Source organism: Saccopteryx bilineata, chromosome 8 (genome assembly GCF_036850765.1).
Source record: "Saccopteryx bilineata isolate mSacBil1 chromosome 8, mSacBil1_pri_phased_curated, whole genome shotgun sequence".
Lineage (NCBI taxonomy): Eukaryota > Metazoa > Chordata > Mammalia > Chiroptera > Emballonuridae > Saccopteryx > Saccopteryx bilineata.
This window is the reverse complement of record NC_089497.1, coordinates 19,773,319-19,800,346: the sequence shown is the minus strand read 5'-3', so window position 1 is coordinate 19,800,346 and position 27,028 is coordinate 19,773,319. Positions and strand designations below refer to the sequence as shown.

At 36.0% G+C, this 27,028-nt stretch overlaps 1 protein-coding gene across 3 annotated transcripts in view; it reads right to left on the bottom strand.

Moving 5' to 3' along the window:
* The window catches only part of CADM2 (cell adhesion molecule 2), a 1,158,136-nt gene that overhangs the window by 188,907 nt on the left and 942,201 nt on the right, over nt 1-27,028 (bottom strand). For all 3 annotated transcript variants that reach the window (XM_066241147.1, XM_066241150.1, XM_066241149.1), the window contains 2 exons: nt 25,757-25,909; nt 23,266-23,403 (listed from right to left, as the gene is read on the bottom strand). In XM_066241147.1, coding sequence (XP_066097244.1) covers nt 23,266-23,403; nt 25,757-25,909 — 291 coding nt within the window. The remainder of the gene's footprint in view (nt 1-23,265; nt 23,404-25,756; nt 25,910-27,028) is intronic.

Sequence of the window (27,028 nt, the reverse complement as noted above, 5' to 3'; positions counted from 1 at the left end):
TGTAACCTCTTCTAAAAAATAAATATTTTACAACCCTGGCTAGGTAGCTCAATCGGTTAAAATGTTTTGCTGATATGCTAAGATTGTAAGTTCAATCCCTAGGAAGGGCACATATAAGAATCAAACAATGGATGTATAAATAAGAGAAACAACAAATTGATTTCTCTCTCTTTCTCTCTCTCTCTCTCACTACAAATCTATCAATCAAAAATAAATATTTTATATATTCTGTGAAAAAATTTTCCTTCAGCTGAGTCAAAAAGATTGCACTATCAGACTGAAAAATAAAAAATAATATTAACTGACCCTAAATCTGATGCCTTGGGGTGTTCACTATATTTGTATAGATTATAATGTTCTTTCTTCTGTTGAAGATTGAAAGATTTTTCTACTTCATATTTAAAAAGGTGTTTTATTACAGATCCCTCAAATGATAAAAGATTTTAGATAGTTTAAAACAAAAGCCCATCCATTAGAGTACACTTTATAAGAGGAAAACATTAAAAAAAAAACTTTCCATTTTAGCACACTGTAAACAACAGCAAGTATGATTCCTTCGAAATAGCTAGGATTATGTAGTTCTAGCCATCAATGGTTTATTGTATGTAACATTCAGCATATGAAAGAAAAATCAACCTGCTTCTCATCACTTATTGTGAAAATGAACCATCTGCATCAGTAAAATATGCTGAGAAATCAGCTTTTACATGTTATACTGTTTCTCTGTACTATATACTACCATAGTTTGGCTGATTAATTTTTAATAGATTTTCTTGTTACCTAAGCAACATATTTTTAAATTCCAATCACCCACTAAGACATGCACAAGATTCAATATAGTTCACATAGTTATAAAATAAAAGAGAATTTAGAATTGTAATTTTGTTTCTCTCTTGCTTTTATACTATTTTTTCTCTTATTTTCTTCTCCTCCCTTATCTTTCTTTTATTTTCCTTCCCTCCAGGCAGTTTTAATTTTTATGCTTCTGCATTGCTTTAATGCTCAGATTTGGACAGAGTCTGGAACATTATAGAAGCTTATTATGTATGTTTTGAATTAATTAAATAATGGTCATTTTCAGTAAGGTAAAACATTCTATTATTTCTAGTTCATAGACTCATTCTAGGTCAAAGTGTACAATTGGGGGACAGTTGTGTCAATTTGTCATTATTATTTTTTTGTAGTGGGTATTTTTTGAAATTATTTTTCAAGTTAAAGATGTCATTAGTCAAACTGCTAAATAAATTAGGAGTTTCTGTTTTGGTACAGTACAAAAGCTACACATAGATTTTCAAAGATTGGCAATTAGACACACTGAATGTAATAAATGATTTTTATCTGATGCAGTTCTATTGCTATGCTTTTCACACTTTCCTTGACTACTATGGATTGTCACTATTTTCTTTTACACACATCTATTTTTACTGTTTAACTTTTCTATTTATCCTCTTTACTATATTTTATAGGCACACTAATCCTAATTCCTAAAGATGAGAGTTGAAATATATACTGCTCACAAAAATTAGGGGATATTTCTAAATGAATATGAAGCAATAAAAAAAATAGGCATTTGATTTTTTTTAATTAAACAAGAATACCAGAAAGGCAAACGACAAGTCAAAGGAAGTTGTTTGATTATACAAATGAAATGCAAAACCAACTTTTATTTTATTGGTGAAAATGCACTATACAAAAGGCAGAAAATACAGGAGTATTTGCACATTCTCTGATCCCCTAATTTTTGTGAGCAGTATATTTAACTCTAGTTAAGAAAAAGGAGAATAGACATTGGCAACATCATTAATGGGAAAAACACTAAATTTAAAAAATTACTATATTATTTTAAAATAATGTTCAAATAATGTACAAATAATGTTAAAGTTGCTATATTAAAATATATCAAATTTACTTTTTTAAAGATTTATACATTATCTTTTTATATAAAGTTCATAAAGAAAGAACAAAATTTAAAAATTATCTATAATTACAAGGAAAAAGGAAATTATAAAATAGTTTCATCTCTACTAGAGATAATAATCTAAAGATATTTTAATGTAAAATGTTTAAGATGAGATATACAAATTTGTTGTACAAAAAATAGAATAAGAGACAAGGACATAATAAGAAATTTATGAAGCTTTCTTTAAGGTAACTAGTTGGAGCAGCATGTGGAGATGCTCAAGCCTAGGGCTCTGTTGAAAACTTTGAAGATTTGATAGTAAGCAAGTAAAGAAGACTGGTAGCTCCATTAGATCAACAGGACCACAGGCCATTTAGTTTTTGAAAGAATACCAGAGGAAGAAACAGCTAGAAAGAGTCTTACTGTAGTCAAAGAAAACTTCTATGACTGGCCTTTAAAAGGAAAAAAAAAATGTTCCAGCAAAGAGTTCTCAGTTTCATTGGATCACCTATGGAGCAATTAATGCACAGGTTATTGTTGAAAACAATAGAGCAATCAGCTACAAGTAGTGGAGAGGAACAGCAATGCATAATTCCATTAGAGGCAGAGAGTTTAATAGAGACATCAGAAAAAGAGATAATCAAAGAGAACTTTACGAAAATCATTTTCTTTTCCAGAGTCATTAGCCACAGGCTGTGCCCAGTGAGTGTCATCACAGGTTTTGCACTACAGTGAAAATAGTCCAAGTCTCCAAACAAATAAATAGGCAAATAACAATAAGTTGTAGGGCAAGATCAGTATCCGGAGAGTCTCAATATATTAGCTAAATGTCTTGCTTTAAACAAAATTATAAGATACAAAGTAACAGGATGTGACTCCTACATAGTAAAAAATAAATAAAATAAAAAGCAAACATTAAAAACTTCTGTTAAGAAGTCCCAAAAATTAACAAAAAAAGACTTCAAAGGATTAATTTAAATACAGTCAAATAACTAAAAGAAAACCATACTTAAAGTAAACAAAATAATTGTAAACATTGATAAAAAGGAAAAATTATAAAGCAGAACAAATAGATGTTCTGGAGATAAAATTAAAATAATTGAAATGAAAACTTTTGTAGATGACTCAACAGTAGTTTTGGATTAAAAAAAGTAAGATTAGTACATATTATATAATCTAAAGAAAAATGAGAGGAAAAAAGAAAAATTTTCAAGTACCACCATTAAACAAAACAAAACTTGCACAATAAGAACATAAAAAATAAGTAGAATATCATAGAAACAAGAGAAAAGAGTAGAAAATTTTTGAAGAAACAAGAGAAAAGAGTAGAAAAATTTTGAAGAAACAAGAGAAAAGAGTAGAAAAATTTTGAAGAATTGCTAATTTAAACTTCCTTAATTTGATAAAGAACATTAATCTACACAAACCAGAACCTCAATGAATTCTAAGTTAAAATACGAAAAATTCTACATCCACATACATCATAACAAAAATGTCAAAGACTAAGAAAATAATCAATCTTGACAGCAGAAAAAGAAAAACAATGTTTCATAAAGGAATTCTAAAAATATTAAAAAATAACTTACTTCTCATCAGAAACAGTTGAGGCCAAAAACCAAAATATGAAATGGTAGATGAAAATCAAGTTGTATCAATAGCATTATGTGTCAATCCATTAGGGAGATGTAACAATTCACAAATGTATGTACATTTCAATCAGAGCACACAAACAACATAATGAAACAAATATGACCTAGCAATACCTTTCCTAGGTACATAATCAAGAAGAAAAACAAAGCAAAACAAAACATATGTCTATACAGAAACTTGCATCTAAATTTTCATAGCAGAGTTATTTATAATAGCCAAACAGTATAAAAACACAAATTTCCATCAACTGATGAATGGATGAAAAAATATTAAATGAAAAATATTCAATGAAAAATACTATAGCATAGATGACATGTGAACACATTATGATAAAAAAAGTAGTCACAATATGATATGATTTTATTTATAGAAAGTGTTTATCGTGGACAAATTTATAGAAATAGGAAGTACATTAGTAGTTTCTTAGAGTTGGGGAGAGGATATTGGGGGAAATAAGGAAAAATTGGTAAGAGGTATGACATTTCTTTAGGCCAATGTAAGTGTAGAATTGATGGTGGTAAGAGTTATATAACTGTAAAATTACTCAAATCAATGAATTGTAAACTTTAGCTGGATTGATGGTATATTTATTAACTCTCAATAAAGCTGTGATGTAAAAGATAAATAAAATCTAATCTCCTGTTCAGTTTTGATTTAGGAGGTATAAAAATAATAAATACTTTAAAATACTTATTGAATAAACAGAAATGTAATATTGGTCACTTAACTTGGAAGATAAAACTATATGTAAGACTACTTTCAAGAAACAGAGTATTTTGTATTTAAGCTTATAAACAAAATAGAAGATAGAGATGGCACTTAGAACTTTATCATCCAATATAGATCTATATACTACTAGAGAATAATCTCAGTAAAATTATCTAGAATTTCTCAATGCCAATGCAAATGGAAGAAAGTTTACCAATGTGCTTAGATACTGCTACACTAAGATGTCAATTAGGCTATAATATTGTAAAAAAACTATTTGAATACACCGACTTTTATTGATTAAAAAATTAAAGGATCATTTTAAGAAAAGATCTAATTCATAAACTTTGTAAAATATCATCCTGAGTTCAAAGAATATCATTAGCTAAAGTTGATTGAAATAAGATGTTCTCTCCCAAAATCACTAAAATCCATGAAGAACTGGATTTCCAAAAAAAAAATCTAAAACTAAATAATAAAGCTAAATAATGAAAGAGATATTTTCGGTAGTACATGAAGATACCACTAAGGAGCTTTAGTAAATTACCTGAGTAGAATATGAGCAACAATTGAGTCCCTCCATTAGCAGGTGAACTAAAAATCTAGCAAATTTCATAGTGGCCAAGACATGAAAAGGACCAAAATGTCCTTCAAGAGAGGACTGAGTAAGGAAGGTGTGGTACACCTATGTTATGTCAATCATAAAAAAAGATGAAATACTGCCAATTGTGACAACATGGATGGACCCTGAGAATATTATGCTAAGCAAAATATCAGTCAGAAAAAGCTAAGAACCATATTATTTCACTTCTATGTGGGATTTAAAACTGAAGTTCATAGATACAGAATACAATATGGTGGTTACCAGAAGGACAGGGGTGGGAGATTAATAAAGGGTAAAGAAGACCAAATATATGGTGAGAGAAGATGATTTGACTTTGGGTGATGGGCACACAACACAATATACAGATCATATGTCATAGAAATGTATACTTGAAACCTATATGCTCCCATTAACTAATGTCACCTCAATAAATTTAATTAAAAATAAAATAAAATAAAGTGAGTATAAACACATTTCACTTTCTTTTATATTTATCTTTTAAAATTTATTATATTTTAAAACAAGCCAGCTGACAAAATTAAGAATACTACCATTGAAATAAAATATTATTTCTCTACATCTGAAAAACAACAACAGCAACAACAAAAAAAGACTTCTGTTTCCAGCCTAGATGGAGTAATAGAGATAGAGTTACCTCTCACTTCAAACCAACAGTTTTCAAGCTATTGAACATCATTACAAGGGACAGTGATTCCTGAGAGATGAAAAACAAATGAGATGAACCCTAAAGTTTGTTCCTGCTTAACGCTTTGAGAGAGTTTCAAGGTTGTGAAGCATGGAGGTAGACCCATGTAGAACTGGTGGCCTGCCCAAGTAAAGCAGGTGAAGCTGGCTGTCTGAGAAGGCCAGACTAGCTTACGTTTGCTAGGGCAGAGTATCAAAATGAGAGAGCCGGGTGTCCTCAGTGTCCTCTCCCGTATACAGCAAATAAGTACTGGGCAGTTCATCTGTGAAAGGAAACCAGGGCTAGGAAGAGCCATCTAAAAGATTAGAGGAAGTGGCCCTGGTGGGTTTGCTTAGTGCAGGGGTCCCCAAACTTTTTACACAGGGGGCCAGTTCACTGTCCCTCAGACCGTTGGAGGGCCGGACTATAAAAAAACTATGAACAAATCCCTAAGCACACTGCACATATCTTATTTTAAAGTAAAAAAACAAAACAGGAACAAATACAATATTTAAAATAAAGAACAGGTAAATTTAAATCAACAAACTGACCAGTATTTCAATGGGAACTATGGGCCTACTTTTGGCTAATGAGATGGTCAGTGTCTGGTTCCATATTTGTCAATGCTAGCCGTAACAAATGATATGACGCGCTTCCGGAGCCCTGACGCGTGCGTCCCGCATCACTGCGCTTTGTGGCGCCACCACATACAGCACACAGGATGCATCCTGTGCTCTCTCACTGACCACCAATGAAAGAGGTGCTCCTTCCGGGAAGTGCGGCGGGAGCGGACAAATGGCCTCAGGGGGCCGCATGTGGCCCGCGGGCCGTAGTTTGGGGACCCCTGGCTTAGTGGATAGGGCGTGGGACTAGCTTATGGACGTCCAGGGTTGGATTCCCGGTCAGAGTGCACAAGAGAAGGGATCATCTGTTTCTCTTCCCCTTCCTCTCCCCCTTCTCTCCCTCTTCCTCTCCTGCAGCCAGTGGCTTGATTGATTTGCGTGTTGCTTTGACACAGAATAGCTAGGTTGGCCCCAAACCTAGGTTGCCAGGTCGATTCCAGTTGGAGCACATGCGGGAGTCTGTCTTACTATCTTCTCACCTCTCACTTAAAAAAATTAAAATGATAATAGAAAAAAAAAAAAGATACAGTGTGTCCGTAAAGTCATGGTGCACTTCTGACCAGTCACAGAAAAGCAACAAAAGATGATAGAAATGTGAAATCTGCACTAAATAAAAGGAAAACCCTCCCAGTTTCTGTAGGATGATGTGGCAGCATGTGTGCATGTGCAGATGATGACGTAACACCATGTATATAGCGGAGCAGCCCACGGCCATGGCAGTCGAGATGTGGACGGTACAGAGGAAAGTTCAGTGTGTTCTGTGGCTCGCTAAATTCGAATCCATGACCAAAGTGCAACGTGAATATCAGCGCATTTATAACGAAGCACCACCACATAGGAATAACATTACTCGGTGGGATAAGCAGTTGAAGGAAACCGGCAGTTTGGTGGAGAAACCCCGTTCTGGTAGGCCGTCAGTCAGTGATGAGTCTGCAGAGGCTATACGGGATAGCTACCTAAGGAGCCCTAAAATATCTGTGTGAGCCCACATCGAACTGCACTGAATAGGTATGAAACTGGGAGAGTTTTCCTTTTATTTGGTGCAGATTTCACATTTCTATCGTCTTTTGTTGCTTTCCTATGACTGGTCAAAAGTGCACCATGACTTTACAGACACACTGTATACGATGCTCATACAAGGCTGGGAATAGTGCCTGTCCTGCCCAAACTGACTTAAAATCCTTATAACTAGTATACTGGGCACTCAGTAATGAGAATGGGATAGTTCTTAGAATAAATACTGTTCTGATCCTGCCTTCAGAAATTTAAAAGACGCTCTGAAAGGATTAAACTCTTTCTAAGTAACTTAACCAGTACAAAGCTTAAGAATGCTTATAGAAATATGAGGATATCACCAAAAAGGTAAAATTCACAATGTCCGGGATCCAATTAAAAAACTACTATGCATTCAAAGTAGGAAAATGCTATCTATAATGAGATCAATCAATTTATCAAAACAAACCTAGAAATAATGCAGCTGAAATAAAAGACAAGGGCATTAAAATTATAAAATAACTCAAAATACATTCAAAACTTAAAATTTTAACCCTGATGCAAGTCTTTGCGATCTTAAGTTAGGCAAAAATATCTTACATTAGATACTAAAACAGGCCTTTCAAAAGTAAAATAATAATAATAATAATAATAATAATAAGAGCTGCCAACTGTAAACAATCCAAAAGTCTATCACCAAATAAATAAATAAATTATAATATAGATTTATACAATAAAATACTAATCAGAAATAAATAGGAACCACCTTATGCATGCAGCAACATGGATCAATCTCCAAATATTTATGCTGAGAGAAATAAATCAGAAAAAGAAGAGTACACACTATGTGACAATATTTATATAAAATTCTAGAAAATATAAACTAATCTCCAATGACATAAAACAAAACAGTGGTAGTTTGGGGGTGAGGTGGAGGTGGGCAAAGAAGGTGGTTGGAGATGTAGGAGGGGGATTCGTAAAGAGTATGACCAACCTTTTCCAGATAAAAATGATGGTCATTGCCTTGGTGTAGTGATGGTTTCATCACTATATTCTCTCGTGAAAAAATACCAAATTGCACACTTCAAATATACGTAGATTGTTCTTTGTCTATTGTATCTCAATGAAGGTGCTTTTTAAAATAAGAAATTTTAAAAAAGGAAAGTTTCTCAAGGACTTTCATTATTTGCCTATATCAATCATTTATACTAATGTGGAACACTTTTTTATCTCCTTCCAAAAGACGTCTATCTCATAGTGTGTGGCCGAGAGAGTTATGAGGTAATACATGTAATAGCATTCAGAAGACTCCAAGTTGTACACACACACACACACATGCATTCACACACACACGCACTCACACACACATGCACAGGCTTTATTAGTGCTATTTCTTTTCTCCTATAATGCAGTGACTGGTATGGGCCAGATTTAAATGGCAAAGACATTTTCAAAGAAGACAAATAATCATTGATGTACAGTGCACACTGTAAGTTTATATACTAATACTTTCAATTAATTATTGTCATACATGAAATAGAGATTTTCAACTTAGAGGAACCAAATTTTTCTTGTTTATTTTTTTTAATGTTAGCTTCAGATAATTTACGATCTCTGTACTAGGTGTGTACTACATGTTAATATTTCACCCACTCAAAAATTTCATACAACCTATGTTTAATGAGGTATTAACAAACACTAGTTTTCAACACTAAATATGTTGAATTTTTTTTTTTTTTTTGAGAGAGAGACAGACAGGGAAAGTGTGTGTGTGGGGTGGAGAAAGATAAAAAGCTTCAACTGTAGTTGCTTCACTTTTATTGTATATTAGTTTCTTCTCATACGTGAATTGACTGGCTGGGCCAATGAACCTTTGCTCAAGTCAGAAACCTTGGCCTCAAGCTGGTGACATTTGGGCTTCAAGCCAGCGACCTTTGGGTTTTAAGTCAGTGAACTTTGGGCACAAGCCAGTGACCCTGGGCTTCAAGCCAGCAATTCTGGGATCAAATTGATGATCCTGCACTCAAGCTGGTGATCCTGAGCTCTAGCCAGTGACCCCGGGGTTCCATCCAGGGTCCTCAGTGTCCCAAGCTGATGCTCTATACACTGTACCTCCATTGGTCAGGCAATGCTAAATAAGGTATTTAAATGAATGTATAATCCATCATTTCTCAAAGTAGATTTCATGGATTTCAATTGAAAAATATATGAAACAAACAACAAAATAATATATTATATGATCAAAGAATACTGTTAAGGTGTTGGCTAAAGGAAATTTTGTAATAATTCTCAGAAATATTAAAACAAGAAACTCAGAAACTGCAGAGAATATTGAGTCATTTTGTAAATTTATTACATTAGGACCTCCTGCTTTCTTTCTTGAAATATTGGTAATACTTTGCTTACTGTTTTTTTTTGTATGTTTGTTTGTTTGTTTTTTACAGAGACAGAAAGAGAGTCAGAGAGAGGGATAGATAGGGACAGACAGACAGGAACAGAGAGAGATGTGAAGCATCAATCATCAGTTTTTCGTTGTGTCACTTTAATTGTTCATTGATTGCTTTCTCATATGTGCCTTGATCATGGGGCTACAGCAGACCAAATAACCCCTTGCTCAAGCCAGCAAACGTGGGTCCAAGTTGGTGAGCCTTGCTCAAACCAGATGAGCCCGCACTCAAGCAGGTGAGCTCGAGGTCTTGAACCTGGGTCCTCCGCATCCCAGTCTGACGCTCTATCCACTGCGCCACCACCTGGTCAGGAGCTTACTGGTTTTTAATCACATAAAGCTTCATACTGAATGAAACTAAATATTACTAGAGGTACTTTATTAATATTAGGATCTTTAGGCCTGACATACAGGAATTCTGATTTTATTTATTTTTATTTTTATTTTTTGTATTTTTCTGAAGTGAGAAGCAGGGAGGCAGTCAGACAGAGTCCAGTATGCACCCAACCATGATCCACCCAACATGCCCACTAGGGTGTGATGCTATGCCCATCTAGGGCATTGCTCCATTGCAATCGGAGCCATTCTAGTGCCTGAGGCAGAGGCCATGGAGCCATTCTCAGCGTCTAGGTCAACTTTGCTCCAATAGAGCCTAGCCACAGAAAGGGAAGAGAGAGATAGAGAGAAAGGAGAGGGGAAGGGGTGGAGAAGCAGATGGGCGCTTCTCCTGTGTGCCCTGGCTGGGAATCGAACCTGGGACGTCCACATGCCAGGCCAATGCTCTACCACTGAGCCAACCAGCCAGGGCCAGGAATTCTGATTTTAAAAGTCTGTGAGACAAGAAATCTGTATTTTTATTTACTGATTGATTTTACAGAGACAGAGAGAGAAAAAAGAGAGTAAGAGGGGTTTCATTTGTTGTTCTACAAAATTGTGCATCCAATGGCTGCTTCCTGTCTATGCCCTGACCTGAAACAGAACCCCCAATTTTGGCATTTCCAGGCAATGCTCTAACCAGCTCAGCTAACAGGCCAGGTCCCAGAACCTGCATTTTTTTAATTAACCACCTTAGTGATTCTGATTCAAGCAGCCTAAACACCACCTTTTGAGAAACAAAGCATTCATAAATTTATTCTCATGTTGCCAAATGTTAAAAAAGTATTACCTAGGTAGCTCACAGTAAAATTATACTATATTTAGCCAATTTGAAAATGAACAGCTGCCTAATTTTTGATTGACATTAAAGTGTATGTCCAAAAGCCTGTTCACAGAAGGAAACGTAGCTAAAGTCAACTTAAGCTTGATGGTCAAACATTTGAAATGTAAAATGGATAGTAAGTAAATATTACTTGTAGAATACAGGCAATACTATTCGGTACTGGCATGATTAAATGAATCATCATAAAGTCAGGCAGTTGTGCTGAATAATATGCAGATTATTTCATAGCATAATTCTTAAAAGAGTGGAAGTATTGAGGGAATTCTACTGGAAGTATGCTGCACATATGAAGAATAGTGACTGTTTAATAACCCTAGAACTAAAAATTTCCCTCGTTGTAAGAGAATAGCTTTTAGTACGGTCAAAATCCCTTTTCCAGTCATAAGTCTCCTTACTCCAGAATCTTAATAAGTGTAATCTTTTGGATTCTATATAATTATTTCAACCTTAATATCTTAAGAATAACTATATTATCATTTATTATAAAACTAATTTCTCTAATGCCTCATTTTACGTTCATTATCTAAGTCACTCAGGTACTAAAACTGTATTGTCTTTGACTTCTGTTTCTACTCCGTCTCAGAGTCATTCACCAACGTTTACCTGAAACGCGTCTTTTCTTTTGGACACCATCTTTTTTAAAAAAAAAAAATCTACTTTATTCCATTTATAAATTTTGTCTATTCATTAGTTCAGGACCTTAATAGCTCATGGTTGAAATGTCCTTTAACTACTTTTCTAGTCTTTGGCTTTTTCCACAAATTTAAGTAGGTATCTTATAGTCAGAATATTGAAGCCATCCTTGCCAGATGTTTGACCGTGAGAAATAATTCTGCCTCTCCAGATTTCAGGCTCCTGTTATGGCTGCATAACAGATGATCACAATCTAGTGGCTTAAGGCAACACTCATTTATTATCTCAATCTCTGTGGATTGGGAGTAAAGATAGGACTTTGTCCGGTCCTGTTCTCAGTGTCATCAGACTGAAATAAAGGTGTTGGCGAGGGTGGGGATTCCCAGCTGAGCTTTAAGAATCTCTTCAAGGTCTCTGGATGTCAGTAAACTCATTTTCTTAAGGCTGTATGTCTGAGATCTCCATTTTCCATTACTCAGTTGTCACTCAGGAACTGCTTTCAGCCCCTAGAGGTCACCCACATTTTTTTGCCACACAACTCACACAAATAGTTCACAAAATAACTGTTTGGTTTCTTGCCAGCAAGAGGAGAATGTCTCTCTGACCATTCATTGTTATTTTTTTTTTACAAAGAACTTATTTCATTATGTCAGGTCTGCCTTGATAATCTCCCTTTGGTGAGCTCAAGAGATCCATAATTATATCTGCAAAATCCCCTTTCCATGTACGTAACATCTTCAAGACAGTGATATAACATCATATTCACAAGCCCCTCCTACTTTCAAGGGGAAGAGATTATATAAGTGTGGGCCATAGAGAATTCAACCTAACTTATTAATGTAACATCTAGTTTGCTGGGGGGAAAAAATCTTAAGATTTTATAATAATAAAAAGTTCAAACGACAGATTACCAAACACACATGGGATGGAAAGTTTATTTAATTCTCAGGGAGCTGATAGATTGAGGAAGGCAATATGTATCTTTGACTCACACTAAATGGCAGGTACTCAGACTTCCTGGCTGTACGGAAAATGAAAACCTGCAGTGAAACCACATGAGTTTTGGATGCAGAGCTGCCCAGAGGCAAGAGGGATTGCTGAGTCAGACAGATCAGGGTGGGGACGGGGGTGGAAAACAAGTAGGTGAAAATTATGATTGCTTCCTTCCACTGTTTAAAGTTAATTAAAAAAAAAAAGTTTTACCATTGGCTGCAGAATGATTCTCAACCTTTTATAGATGGAAAGACCTTATATGACTTATTTGGCCCCTGCTTTTGTATTCACATCTATATTACACAGAAAGTTTCAGTTACTTCAAAAAATCACATGCTTTTACACGGGATAGATACATGAAGTTCCTTTCTTTAGAATGCTTTACCATCTATTTTTACCCAAACTCAGAGGATGAATTCCATTTGTTTAGTATTTATTATTCATTTAACAAATATTTATTGAGTGCCTACATCTATCAAAGAAAACTGTCAAACCTTCACCTTTCCCACAAAGTAGGGCTAATCTTTGTTTTTTTTTTAATACAAAATCTTTAGCCAGTTCATATATCTATAATCACGATTGCTAGATCCATGTTTATAGGTTTATATCCCAATTGTAGTACCTTAAAGAAAGCATTCTGTTTTATTTGTTTACATTTCTAGGATTAACTCAGGAATTGTTACAACTCATGAATCATGGTTTGCTGAATATAGTAATGATAATGATCATATTTATATCTAAAATGTATTCAGTGATCCCTTGTATAGTGGAAACATTTTATATAGGTTAACTCATACAAAAATACCTGCAACAGCACTTAGACATATTATAATCCTCACATAGTAAATGAGAAAACTAAAAATCAAAAACAAAAGCAAGATATTTTTATAAGTTATTGATGCTCCTGAACTTTATTTTCTCTATACCAATGTGGTCTTCAAACAGAGTCATCAATATCACTCACACATTTAACAATATGCCAAAAATTCATTTTCTCAGGTTCCATCTCAGATTTATTCAATTAGAAATTCTGGGGTCAGAGCCCTGTAATTTGAGATTTAACAGGCTCTGAAGGTGGTAATGATGCCTGCCTGCTGAAGTTGGGAAACTATTGCTGTATAGTCTAACATAGAAATATTCTGGCCAAGATGTGATCAACTAGGACTTCCAAAAACAACTGTCACCCAGAAACTTAGAAATTAAATTCATATGTTTGAAAATGATAGACAAAAACCAAGATGTCTACAGGAAAACAACTTGTCCTAAATTCAGAAGTCACTTTCACAGTCTATACATCCACTGTGTAGAATCTAAAACTTAGCGTCAATATGCTGAACTGGCCGGTATTCAAATAAATGGAAAATAATCCTTACTCTTTTTTTTTTTTTAAGATATAGGGAGTCAGAGAGAGGAATAGACAGGGATAGACAGACAGGAACAGAGACACGAGAAGCATCAATCATTAGTTTTTCATTGCGCATTGCGACACCTTAGTTGTTCATTGATTGTTTTCTCATATGTGCCTTGACCCCGGGCCTTCAGCAGACCGAGTAACCGAGCCAGCGACCTGGGCTCAAGCCAATGAGCCTTGCTCAAACCAGATGAGCCCACGCTCAAGCTGGCGACCTCGGGGTCTCGAACCTGGGTCCTCGCATTCCAGTCCGACACTCTATCCACTGCGCCACTGCCTGGTCAGGCTAATCTTTACTCTTGACTGTAATAACAGCCCTGTGATTATATCATAACATACATTTCTCTTTATAAGAAAATATTCTCTATAACTTGTTTATCACCCAAAATACATCTTAAACACCTCCAAACACACATGTTGGAATTGGGGCCAGAAACTCATTTTACAAGCCCTGAACATAAAATGGCCTATAAATTCACAGCCGCAAGAATTCTTATAGGCCAAAGAAATCAGATTTTAAAATTATTCTGCAGGTTAGGGCTTCCAACAGAATTGCTGAAGTAGAAAAAAATGGCCTAAATATAAGATCTGAAATAATAAATTATATAAAAGAAAACAGGTCCTAAACCTATGGACTATGGTCTTAGAAAAGATATTATGAATTTGACCTCTAAGGAAAGGGAAGTAAAAGGAAAAAATAAACAAATCGGGCCCTGGCTGGTTACTCAGTTGGTTTAGTGTCACATTTATTTGCAAAGATCTATGCATCCTCATGTTTATTACAACATTATTCATGATGGCTAAAAGGAAAATCCATATATCTTTTGATAGAGGATTGGATAAAGATGTGGTACTTATATACAATGTAACATTACTAATATGCCAATGTTGCAGGTTCTGTCCTTATTGGGGTACATGTAGGAGTCAACCAGTGAGTATATGGATAAGTGGAGCAACAATCAATGTTTTTTTCTCTTTATCTATCTCTCCTTTCCTCTTTCTCTAAAATCAATAAAAAATAAATTAAACAAAGAAAAATAAATGTAAAAAATCAAGCTTTTGCACAACAAAATTTAAAAAATCTTGGCCCTGACCGGTTGGCTCAGCGGTAGAGCGTCGGCCTGGCGTGCAGGAGTCCCGGGTTTGATTCCCGGCCAGAGCACACAGGAGAAGCGCCCATCTGCTTTTCCACCCCTCCCCTTCTCCTTCCTCTCTGTCTCTCTCTTCCCATCTCTCAGCTGAGGCTCCATTGGAGCAAAAGATGACCCGGGCGCTGGGGATGGCTCTGTGGCCTCTGCCTCAGGTGCTAGAATGGCTCTGGATGCAATAGAGCGACACCCTAGAGGGGCAGAACATCGCCCCCTGGTGGGCATGCCAGGTGGATCCCAGTCGGGAGCATGCGGGAGTGTGTCTGACTGCCTCCCTGTTTCCAGCTTCGGAGAAATGAAAAAAAAAAATTAAAAAATCTTGCCAACAAAACAAAAAAGTAACCAACCGAATGGGAAAAGATATTTGCAAACAACAGCTCTAACAAGGGGTTAATATCTAAAATATTTATATATAAAGAACTTATACAACTCAGCTCCAAACAAACAACCCTATTAAAAAAATGGGCAGATGAAAAGAATAGTTATGTTTACCAAAAAGACATACAAATGGCTAACAGATGTATGCAAAGATGCTCAACTTCACTAGTTATAAGGGAAATGCTAATCAAAACTACAAGGAGATACATTTCACATTTGTTAGAATGGATATTATTAACAAGAAAGGTAATACCAAGTTCTGGAGAGGCTGTGGGAAAAAAAGAACCCTCATTCACTGCTGGTGGGAATATAAACTTGGAAAGCCACCATGAAAAACAGAATGCAGCTCCACAAAAAATTAAGAATAAAGTTACCATATAACCCAGCAACCCCTGTTCTGAGTATATACCCCCAAATTTTGAAAACATTTATTTGCAAAGATCTATGCATCCTCATGTTTATTACAACATTATTCATGATGGCTAAAAGGAAAATTCATATGTCCTTTCATAGAGGATTGGATAAAGATGTAGTACTTATATACAATGTAACATTACTCAGCCATAAGAAAAAAGATGAAATACCACCATATGTGACAACATGGGTGGTCCCTGAGAATCTCATGCGAAGCAGAATAAGTCAGTCAGAAAAAGCTAAGAATCATATGATTTTACTCATATGTGGGATAGAAAACAGAAACTCTTAGCACAGACATTATGTTGGTTACCAAAAACAGGGAGGTATTAAAGCTTATAAAGTGGGAAAAATATATGGAGACAGAAGAGGATTTGACATTGGGTGGTGGGCACACAATGCAATACAGATCATGATATACAATATGTATCATATAAATGTACATTTGAAACCTTTATGCATATCACCCCAATGCATTTACTTAAAAAAATAAAAAGAAGAGAAAGAGTGTCCTAATCAGATTTTTGTCACAGTAACATAACTCTGAACACAGTATAGAGGATCCATTTAGGAAGGATCTGACCCAATCCAGACATACCTAAACAAACATGTCCTAAAGGCAAATTTGAATGGCTAGTACTGAGTCTTGGCAAAATATAAGATAAGGTTATGTAGTATCCAGAAAGTTTACTTAACAAAGCAATATATCTAACTTGTGTTTTGAGAACTTATATTTCTTTAAATTTTATCCAATAAAATATATTTATTACAGTATCTGAAACATTCATTGTGATTAGAGATAATTTAGGTCACGGAAATGGCACCGTGAGCAGCGCGTCCTACAGATCTCCCCAAAATCACAACAAATTTATCAACTAGAAACAGAAAAATTTATCCTCGGAGCATTCCGGAGTTCCACACAAACTGAAAGCGAAAGGACTATTATCACTTGAATCTGAGAGACGAGGGTGTGGAGGAAGTTAACTACCGCAGGGACGTTCATTCAAGCCGCGGAGGGAGTGCGCCTGTGGTGAGTCAGCCCACACTCTGGAGCGGAGCAGCCGCCGGCGCACGCCCGGTCCGGTTGCAGAGCGAGCACCGCTAACGTTCCCAGCGGCCCGCGCACTGCGAGGGAGAGTCCCCAGCCACCGGTGCCCGGAGAACCCCATTTGCGCGTGTGCCCTGGGCATTCCACGCACCCAGAGCACCCTACTGGCCCGCACACCCAGGGTGCCCCATTATCCTGCACCGGGTGCGCCCCAGCCACCAGTGGCGGCGGGAGCGGGAGAGGCGCCAGGGCGGTTTTCCCTACTTGGGAGATTCTCTCTGTGGGTGGGGCACCTCACCCAGCCATTCAAGCTAACAATCAAGCGTTGGGGGAGGGGCGCGCAGGCAGCCTGAAATACCTTCGGAAGCACAGCTGCGGACCCAATCACTGAAATTAGCTTAACCCATGAAATCTGCGCACCCATGGGTTCTAGTTGATAAGATCTCTCTTAGTTCAGCGATCCAAGACAAGAGACGTGATATTTTTTAGAGCCTCTCGCTAAAGGGGCGGGGGCAACTTCTGATTGATAGAGCCTCCATATTCAGGGATAAATGCTAACAAGAGGGACTTGGCAGATAATAAGGTCTATACTACACTAGTTGCAAGCAGAGACTAGTGCCTCTTCTTCCCAGCCAAAACAGGCTACAAAGTGTGGAAAGCCTGGGTTGAGAGGTCCAACTGAATGCTAGGCGCTGAACAGTCACCTTGACAACAATTGACTCCCACCCCCGCCTGATTACACTGGAGGCTCTGACTGCCAGAGCCTTTCCCAAAGCCTTGCGCTGAGTGGGGATAGAGTGGGGATTTCCCAGCTCTTTGAGCCTCTTACGCCCCAGGCAGAAGCAGTTGCAGCCTTATAGCTGGATCACCAGGCTGCTAATTCAGGAAGGGGGGACTAGGAGAGAGACTCCAGAAAAGCAAACTCTCTCATCGTTGGACCCTGCAAACGCCAACAAGCCTTGACTACCAGTAAGACTAAAGCCAATTATATGACATTGCCATAGAATCCCATCAACTGCAAATCCCTACCTAAGTGTGACACAGGGGCAGAGCCTGGGGTACAGAGTCACCGACCAGGAAGAGGGAGAGAAAAGAAAAAGGAAGAAGTTAACCTCTCAAAATCAAGAAAAATCCACAGACTTTACAACTTGTTCCACTAATTTTTTTGTTGTTGTTGTTTGTTTCTTCTATCTTATTGCTTTTATTATTATTATTTCTATTTCCTCCACCTCGGTCCTTCTATTCTCTGCCCATCTTATGCTTCCCTTTTCTTGAACTACACTACCCATGAGTGTTACATTTTATTTCTCTTCTTCATCCTCACCCTCCTTTAAGGTTATACTCCAAAACACTTAACTCTCACTCTCTCCTCTTTTGTTTTTTTTTGTTTTGCTTTATTTTGTTTTTTTCTCTTCCTTTTTTTTTCTTCCTTCGTTTTTCTCTTTTTCTTATTTTTTCCTATTTGTTTTTTCTTTTCTCGTTTTACTTTTCCTCCCATTTAATCCTCAATCACGAACAAATTAGTTAATTTGGGACTCAAGGTTTTTTTTTTGGTTTTATTTTTCTTTTTCGCTTTTGTTTTTGTTTTTTTTGTTTGTTTGTTTATTTTTGTGGCAGTTTGGGTACTTTTTACATTGCTTTTTAACTCACTAGCATTCCTCCCAACCCAAGGTCTCCATTGTATTTAGTCTTCGCTCCACTTAATACAACAGATTTTTACTTATTATTTTTATTTTTTTCTTCTTTATTATTCTTTTTTTTTCTCCTTTTTTCTGGTTCCCTCTTATCCCTCTCATTATATCTCTTAGTTGATCATCACTTACAAGCAAATCATCTTATGCTTGTCTAAGATTTTCTTCTTTTTTTTTTTTGCATTTAGTAGGTCCCTACCCCCTTTTTTTGCCCCTTGAACTCTTCACCCCAAATCAGGCCCTCCATTATAGGCAGTTTTTGTTCCATTTAGCATAATATAATTCACAGGTCATCACGATATTTCCCTGAGGAGGGGAGAGGAGGGAAAGAGAAGAAAGAAAAAAGGGGGAAATAATAAATTATTACTGTTTTTTTTTTTTTTTTGTGGGGTGTTTTACCTTTTTTTTTTTTTTTTTACATTTTACTCTTTATTAATTCTAATTAGTGCTATCAACAAGACCACCCTCAGATGCCAATAAGAAAGAGGAAATCGAATATTATGGATACAAAAGAAAGAGAGGTAACACAAATAGATGTGGAAAAATCTATGGAGAAAAGACTTAACATATTGGAAGCCTTGGAGCTAAATGACAGAGAATTTAAAATAGAAATCTTAAAAATACTCAGAGATATACAAGAAAACATAGAAAGGCAATTTAGGGAGATCAGAAAACAACTCAATGAACACAAAGAATATATTACCAAGGAAATTGAAACTATAAAAACAAATCAAACAGAAATCAAAAACTCAATTCACGAGCTGAAAAACGAGGTAACAAGCTTAGCTAACAGAACAGCCCAGATTGAAGATAGGATTAGTGAAATAGAAAACAAACAACTTGAGGCACAACAGTGATTAGAGATAAATTATAAGTAAGTCCCTGTTTGGGAACAAAATATACAGAGTAATTAAAATAAAAAAAAGTTAAATAACTATGTAGATAATAAATCTATAAGTTCTTAGTAATATAGTCAATCCTATATGTTGGGCCTGTATGTCTATTGGTAAATTATATTTAATCTGAGATAGGATATTAGCATTAAGAGTTAAAATAATTACAATTGTTTGCATAAACTTTTCTCCTAGAAGGTTACCTTGAGAAGAATACATATTACTATGAACATAGGAAACATTTTTAATAATCATTATAAACAATTCTAATACTTGGATTTTTAATGTACATGTGACATCAAGTCCAAGATACTTATATGTGGAATAAAAGGTACCACCACTAACCTACCTGCTATCTCCTTTATAAACTTTTGTCCCCCATGAAAGAAGGCATGTGAATGTGTGTGTGTTTCAATTTAGGTGAGTGAAGTAGAAGTGTATAAAGTAAAATTACAACTTTGCTTAAATTACAGGCATACCTCTTTTTACTGTGCTTTGATTTATTGTGTTTCAAAGATATTGCTTTTTTTTTTTTTTTACAAATTGAAGGTTTGTGCTTAAATTAGAGGCATGCCTCTTTTTATTGTGTTTTGATTTACTGTGCTCCAAAGACATTGTGGCTTTTTTTTTACAAATTGAAGGTTTGTGGCAACCGTGTGTTGAGCAAGTTTATCAGCACCATTTTTCCAAAAGCATTTGATCACTTTGTGTCTCTGTGTCACACATTAGTAATTCTTATAATAGTTTAAACTTTGTCATCATTATTATATTTGTTATGGTGATCTGTGATCAGTGATCTTCAATGTTTTTACTGTAATTGTCTGGGGTGCCATAAATTATACTCACATAAGATGATGAACTTAATAAATGAATATTGTGTGTTCTGTCTGTTTCACTGACCACCCATTACACCTTCCCTCTCTCTCTCCCTCTCTCTTTCTCTTATTCCATGAGACACAACAACATTGAAATTCGGCCAGTCAATAACTCTTCAATGGCCTCTAAGTGCACAAGTAAAAAGAAGAGTTTTATATCTCTTACTTCTCAAAAGCTAGAAATGATTAAGCTCACTAAGAAAGGCATGTCAAAAGCTGAGATTAGCCAAAAGCTAGACTTACTGCACAAAATAGCTAAGTTGTGATTATACCAGAAAAATTCTCAAAGAAATTAAAAATGTCATTCCATTGCACACATGAACGATAAGAAAACAAAACAGCTTTATTGCTGACATGGAGAAAGTTTTCGTGATCTGGATAGAAACCAGCCACAACATTCCCTTAAGCTAGTCTAATCCAAAGCAAACCTATAACTCTCTTCAATTCTTTGAAGGCTGAGACAGGTGAGGAAGCTACAGAGGAAAAGCTTGAAGTCAGCAAAGATAGGTTCAAGACATCTAAGGAAATAATGCATACCCAATATGTAACAAGTACAAGATGAGACAGAAAGTGCTGAGGTAGAAGCCGTAGCAAGTTGTCTGGAAGCTCTAGCTAAGATCATCAATGAAGGTGGCTGCACCAAACAACAGGTTTTCAAAGTAGATAAAATAGCCTTATATCGAAAGAAGATGCCATCTAGGGATTTTATAGCTACAAAGGAGAAGCCAATGCTCAGCTTCAAAGTTTCAAAGGCTGACTCTCTTGTTAGAGGATAATGCAGCTATTGACTTTAAGTTGAAGCCAGTGCGTCTTTGTCGCTTTGAGTCTAAGGTCCCTTGGAATTATGCTAAATCTACTCTGCCTGTGTTTTGTAAATAGAACAACAAGGCCTGGATGAAAGCACATGTATCCACAATATGGTTTGCTAAATATATTAAGCCCACTGCTAAGACCTACTACTCAGAAATAAAAAAAAAAAAATCTTTCAAAATATTGTTGCTCATTGACAAGGTACCTGGTCACCCAAGAAGTCTAATAAAGGTGGACAAGTTTCATGATGTTTTCATACCTGTTAACACAACGTTCTTTTTGCAGTCCATGGATGAAGCAGTAATTTTGACTTTCAAATATTATTTAACAAATAAATTTCATAAAGCTATAGCTTTCATAGTGATTGCTCTGATGTCTCTTGAAAAATTCAATTTAAAATCTTATGGAGAAGATGCCATTAGGAACATCTATGATTCATGGGAAGAGGCCAAATGTCAACATTAACAAAAGTTTGGAAGAAGATGACTACACCTGTCACGGATGACTGTGAAGGGTTTGAGACTTCAGTGGAGAAAGTAGCTGCTGATTTTGTGGAAAGAGCAAGAGAACTGGAAGCAAAACCTGGAAATCTGACTGAATTGACGTAATCTCATAAAAAAAACACTTTAATGGATGGAGAAGTGCTTATTATGGATGAGCAAAGAAAGTGATTTCTTGAGGTGGAATCTCCTCCTGATGAAGATGCTATTATAAAGATGGCTGAAATGACTACAATAGACTCTGCAGTTCCATAAACTTACTTGATAAAAGCAGCAGCAGGTTTTGAGGATATTGATTCCAATTTTGAAAGAAGTTCTATTTTAGGTAAATACTATTAAAAAAAAAACATCACATGCTACAAAGAAATGGTTTGTGAAAGGAAAATCAATCAGTACAGAAATCGTCACTGTTGTCTTTTTTTTTTTTTTTTTCTGAACTGGAAACGGGGAGAGACAGTCAGACAGACTCCCGCATGCGCCCGACCGGGATCCACCCGGCACGCCCACCAGGGGCTACGCTCTGCCCACCAGGGGGCGATGCTCTGCCCCTCCGGGGCGTCGCTATGCCGTGACCAGAGCCACTCTAGCGCCTGGGGCAGAGGTCAAGGAGCCATCCCCAGCGCTCGGGCCATCTTTGCTCCAATGGAGCCTTGTCTGCAGGAGGGGAAGAGAGAGACAGAGAGGAAGGAGGGGGGGGGAGAAGCAAATGGGCACTTCTCCTATGTGCCCTGGCCGGGAATCGAACCCGGGTCCCCCGCACGCCAGGCCGACGCTCTACCGCTGAGCCAACAGGCCAGAGCCACTGTTGTCTTATTTTAAGAAATTACCATAGCTCCCCAACCTTCAGCAACAACCACCCTGATCAGTCAGAAGCCATCAACAATTAGAACTCACCGAGGCTCAGATGATGTTAGCATTTTTTATCAGTAAAGTAGGTTTTAATAACTATGTTCATTGACTTTTTGGATATAATGCTATTGCACACTTTAATAGACTACAATATAATGTAAACATAACTTTTAAATACACTGGAAGACCAAAAGGACTTTGTGACTTGTCTTATTGTGACATTAGCTTTGTTGCGGTGGTCTGGAACCAAGCTGACGATATCTCCAGGGTGTTCCCGTACTGTGCGTTTTTACTGAGATGAGAACATTGTGCGTGTCCTACGTGAGAATTGCTAGGTACCAGATTTATTAATGTTTACTTAGTTTTATAGTCAAAACTTTATAATTCTAAAGACAAGTTTAAAAAACTGAAGTTTCTTTGTCTATAATATAAATTTTATAGATGAGTTCTGAAATGATATCTAATGAACACATAGTGCTTATTATTGTCAATTCCAAATCTATGTGTTTTTATATATTAAGTAATGTGTTTTTGAATATATTAATTTATTAAATTCTCCAACTTCCCATGAGTTATATATTATATTAGACTTATTTTATATAAGAGAAAATGGAACACACACATTACAGTAATATACGTTGTAAAACTATCTAATTCAACAACTGGGTAAATATGATTCAAATTATTTCTGGAAACTAACTGAGGTTTGAAAAAGAAAATGCAAAGTGCATCTAACTTTTCATATTACTTTCAGCTTATTAATTTTGATTTTGGGACCTTTTTCCATCCTTTACCTTTAATCTCTTTGTCATTTTTGAACCATCTTATATCAGCTGCAGGTTTACTACCAGATGTTTTACAAGTCAACTGCATCAAGTCTCCCTCCATAACTGGTGATGAAAATCCGCTAATCTGAGGCTTTTCAGGAACACCTGAAATATAAGCAAATTAATAAAGTAAACATAAATCTACAGAATCAGTTCATTCTTGTGACTATTACTTTTACAAACAAAAGTAAACTGGGCGGTCAGCTAACAAGAAATTCAGTCAAGAATAATAAACTGCTGTATCATAAAATAATCTGCTTATGATATATATATATACACATATAGATAAATGTATATACACACAAATATGGATACATATAAGTGTACATGTACATGGATATATTATATATACATGTTATATATAATATATAATGTATAATGTATAATATATATAGAAAGCATTTATTTAGTTCAAAGTAATTATTTAAACTAAATTTTACAAGTAAAAATACTCTTTGTAAATCTTAATGACAATCATTCAGTATACTTTAAAATATACCCATATAGAGATTTAACAATGTATGTTGTTTGCATTGTATTATTGTATTTGATTGCATTGTATGTATTACTTTTAATGCTAACCAATTATTTCCTTTTCTAGTCAAAATCATCTAATCAATAAGCAGATAACAAATATGCAGACATAGTACATAAGTGTTTTAAATAATAGAATATTCCACATTTCTTGGACATTAATAGTCTGTTATCATGAGGTTTACTAAAATTTCTTTCTAAATTGTTTAATAATAAAGGCATACTGAAAGCTTTGTTATTTTTCTATTTAATCAGTTTTAAAAGAATAAAATATAAGTATGTTGGAAAGTACCAATAACAGAAATATATATTTAAACAACAACAGAGACAAATGACAGATAAACATACCCCAATTAGCTAACCAATTATTTTTCACTTGCATATTGCTTTTTTAAATATAAAATCTATATCACACCACCATTTAATAAACTTTAGTCAGCTGTTTGCTTATTCTTGCTGTCTTAAGGTGGCTCTCCAAAGAACAATACATTAACTTTAGGCAGTTGTTATCCTGAAACACTTCATTTTAGTGGTTATATTTTGTCCTTAATAGCAAACTTATGAAGATTTTTTTTGACAGAGATAGAGAGAAAGTCAGAGTGGCAAACAGACAGGAAGGGAGAGAGATGAAAAGCATCAATTCTTCATTGCAGCGCCTTAGTTGTTCATTGACTGCTTTCTCATATGTGCTTTGACCGGGGTGGGGGGCTACAGCAGAGTGAGTGACTCCTTGTTCAAGCCAGTGACCTTTGGGCTCAAGCCAGCAACCATGGGGCTATGTCTATGATCCCATCCTCAAGCCAGCAATCGCTCAAGCTGGTGAGCCTGCGCTCAAGATGGATGAACCCACGTTCAAGCTGGCGACCTCAGGGCCTCGAACTTGGGTCCTCCACATCCCAGTCTGATACTCTATTCACTGTGCTAGTGCCTGTTTAGGCCAAACTTTTGAGATTTTAATAAATGGTCTCAGTGGGACTTGCAAAGGAACATGTTTCTTATCTTATGCACAAAAATAATAAACTAGCTGGATTAACTTTAATATTCCCAACATAATTGGCATGTGTTAGTTGTTTTAAATGCAATATTAGGCCTTTATGAGTCAAAAAAGGAAGGCAAACGAAGGGCAAAACATCCAACTTGAAATTCCTCTAACTTGTTCAGTACCCAGGTGTGGTTCAATAAACTGCAGCAATTTCCGCTGATTGGTCTACTGACGTTTGTAGAATCATAGAGCTCTGAGATGTAACTATATTTCCTTGGAATCTCTATGATTGTATTGCTTTTTTTGTGTCACTTTAACTTTGAAAATAATGGCTCAATATTTAGACAATAGAAGCACAAAGAAGCTACAAACTGTATGCACAAGTGACATTTTGTACTTCATTTAGGAATCTAGAAAACTACACGTATAAAAGGTGAGAAGACACATAGAAATGTCAGTTATTTAAATGCACTGAAATGCACAATGGCGTCATATCTGAAAACCATAACGTATTAGAGAAGGCCCTATCAGATGATTGATATGATAAAATGAAGAATATCCTATAGACATGATGAATATATTATACTCATTATTCTATTACTTTATGAAAGAAATCAGCATATATATATATATATTACATAGATGAGTTAATACAAAAAAGATTAAAAAAAGAAACCTCATATTTATTGCTGGCTAGGAAATGAAATGGCTGTGTGCTCTAAGAAGTCATACAAATCTTAACATCTCCTTTTGTCTGTTTATTAAATGGGAAAAGTGACTAAATGATTTTTAACTGATTTTTGTTATAATGTAGCAGAGAAGAGATTGAACTACACTTATTACTATAACCCTCAAAATCTATGTGTGTTTTTGAATCTTACTGCTTCAGTAGTACACATCTCTCTGGCCTGTGATCGCATTGAGTTTGTGCCTTGAACTTACCCAGAACGGTGAGATAGGCCTTGGAGGTTTTGACAGGCATTGTAAACAAAGAACAGGTGTACTGCCCTTCGTCAGAGAGAGACACATCACTGACGCTGATACTCAGCTCATGCCACGAAGCCCGAACCAACTCGATCCGATTATCCCTTAAAGCTGGAAAGAGAAAATATTGAAAACATGAATAATAACATTAGAAAAAGTCAGTACTGTTAGACTACATATCTTTGAACACAACAGAATAAACATTTTTTGTCTATACATCTAAATATTTCCTGAAACAGGTTGAAAGACAGTTTCAATATTTTAAAATATTTTACGATTCTTTAAAAATCAGAATAGAATTAGGTGCTCTGTAAGGTTCTCAGAAATAACTTTTTAATTAGTAAAATTACTACATCTAGTACATTATTTTGGATGAGTTAGATGATAATAAAAATGGTTTTCCTTCACAAAGTATTATTTGGATTGCTATTGCCAAGAAAAATTATTGAAAAAAAAAAGGGTTCACTTTTAAGGACAAGTTAACTTGGGCAAACTATGATTTCTGCATTTCTTCCAAGAGAGTAACATTGGCTTATTAAAACTCTCAGTAGTACAGAGAGCTATTGAAAGTCATTTAACGGCCCTGGACGGTTGGCTCAGTGGTAGAGCGTCGGCCTGGCGTGCAGAAGGCCCGGGTTCGATTTCCGGCCAGGGCACACAGGAGAAGCGCCCATCTGCTTCTCCACCCCTCCCCATCTCCTTCCTCTCTGTCTCTCTCTTCCCCTCCTGCAGCCGAGGCTCTATTGGAGCAAAGATGGCCCAGGCGCTGGGGATGGCTCCTTGGCCTCTGCCCCAGGCGCTAGAGTGGCTCTGGTCGCAACAGAGCGATGCCCCCTGGTGGGCAGAGCGTCGCCCCTGGTGGGCGCGCCGGGTGGATCCCGGTCGGGTGCATGCGGGAGTCTGTTTGACTGTCTCTCCCCGTTTCCAGCTTCAGAAAAATAAAAATTAAATAAAAATTAAAAAATTTAAAAAAAAGAAAGTCATTTAAACCAAAGCTGACAATCAATTAAAAAGCACCTGTAAAATAACAGATGTTAACATTTGCTGACTCATTGGTGCCTCTACTGTACTCTCTTACATATTTGTAATATATTATGTGGTTCAAAGCCCCTATTCTGTCACAGAACACTTGTTTTCACAGAAGTCTCAACATCTTAGTGGCTTATGCTCTTCTTTAATCACTCAGTACAGGAATACAACCTGGAATTAAGCAACTGAAGGATTTCTCTA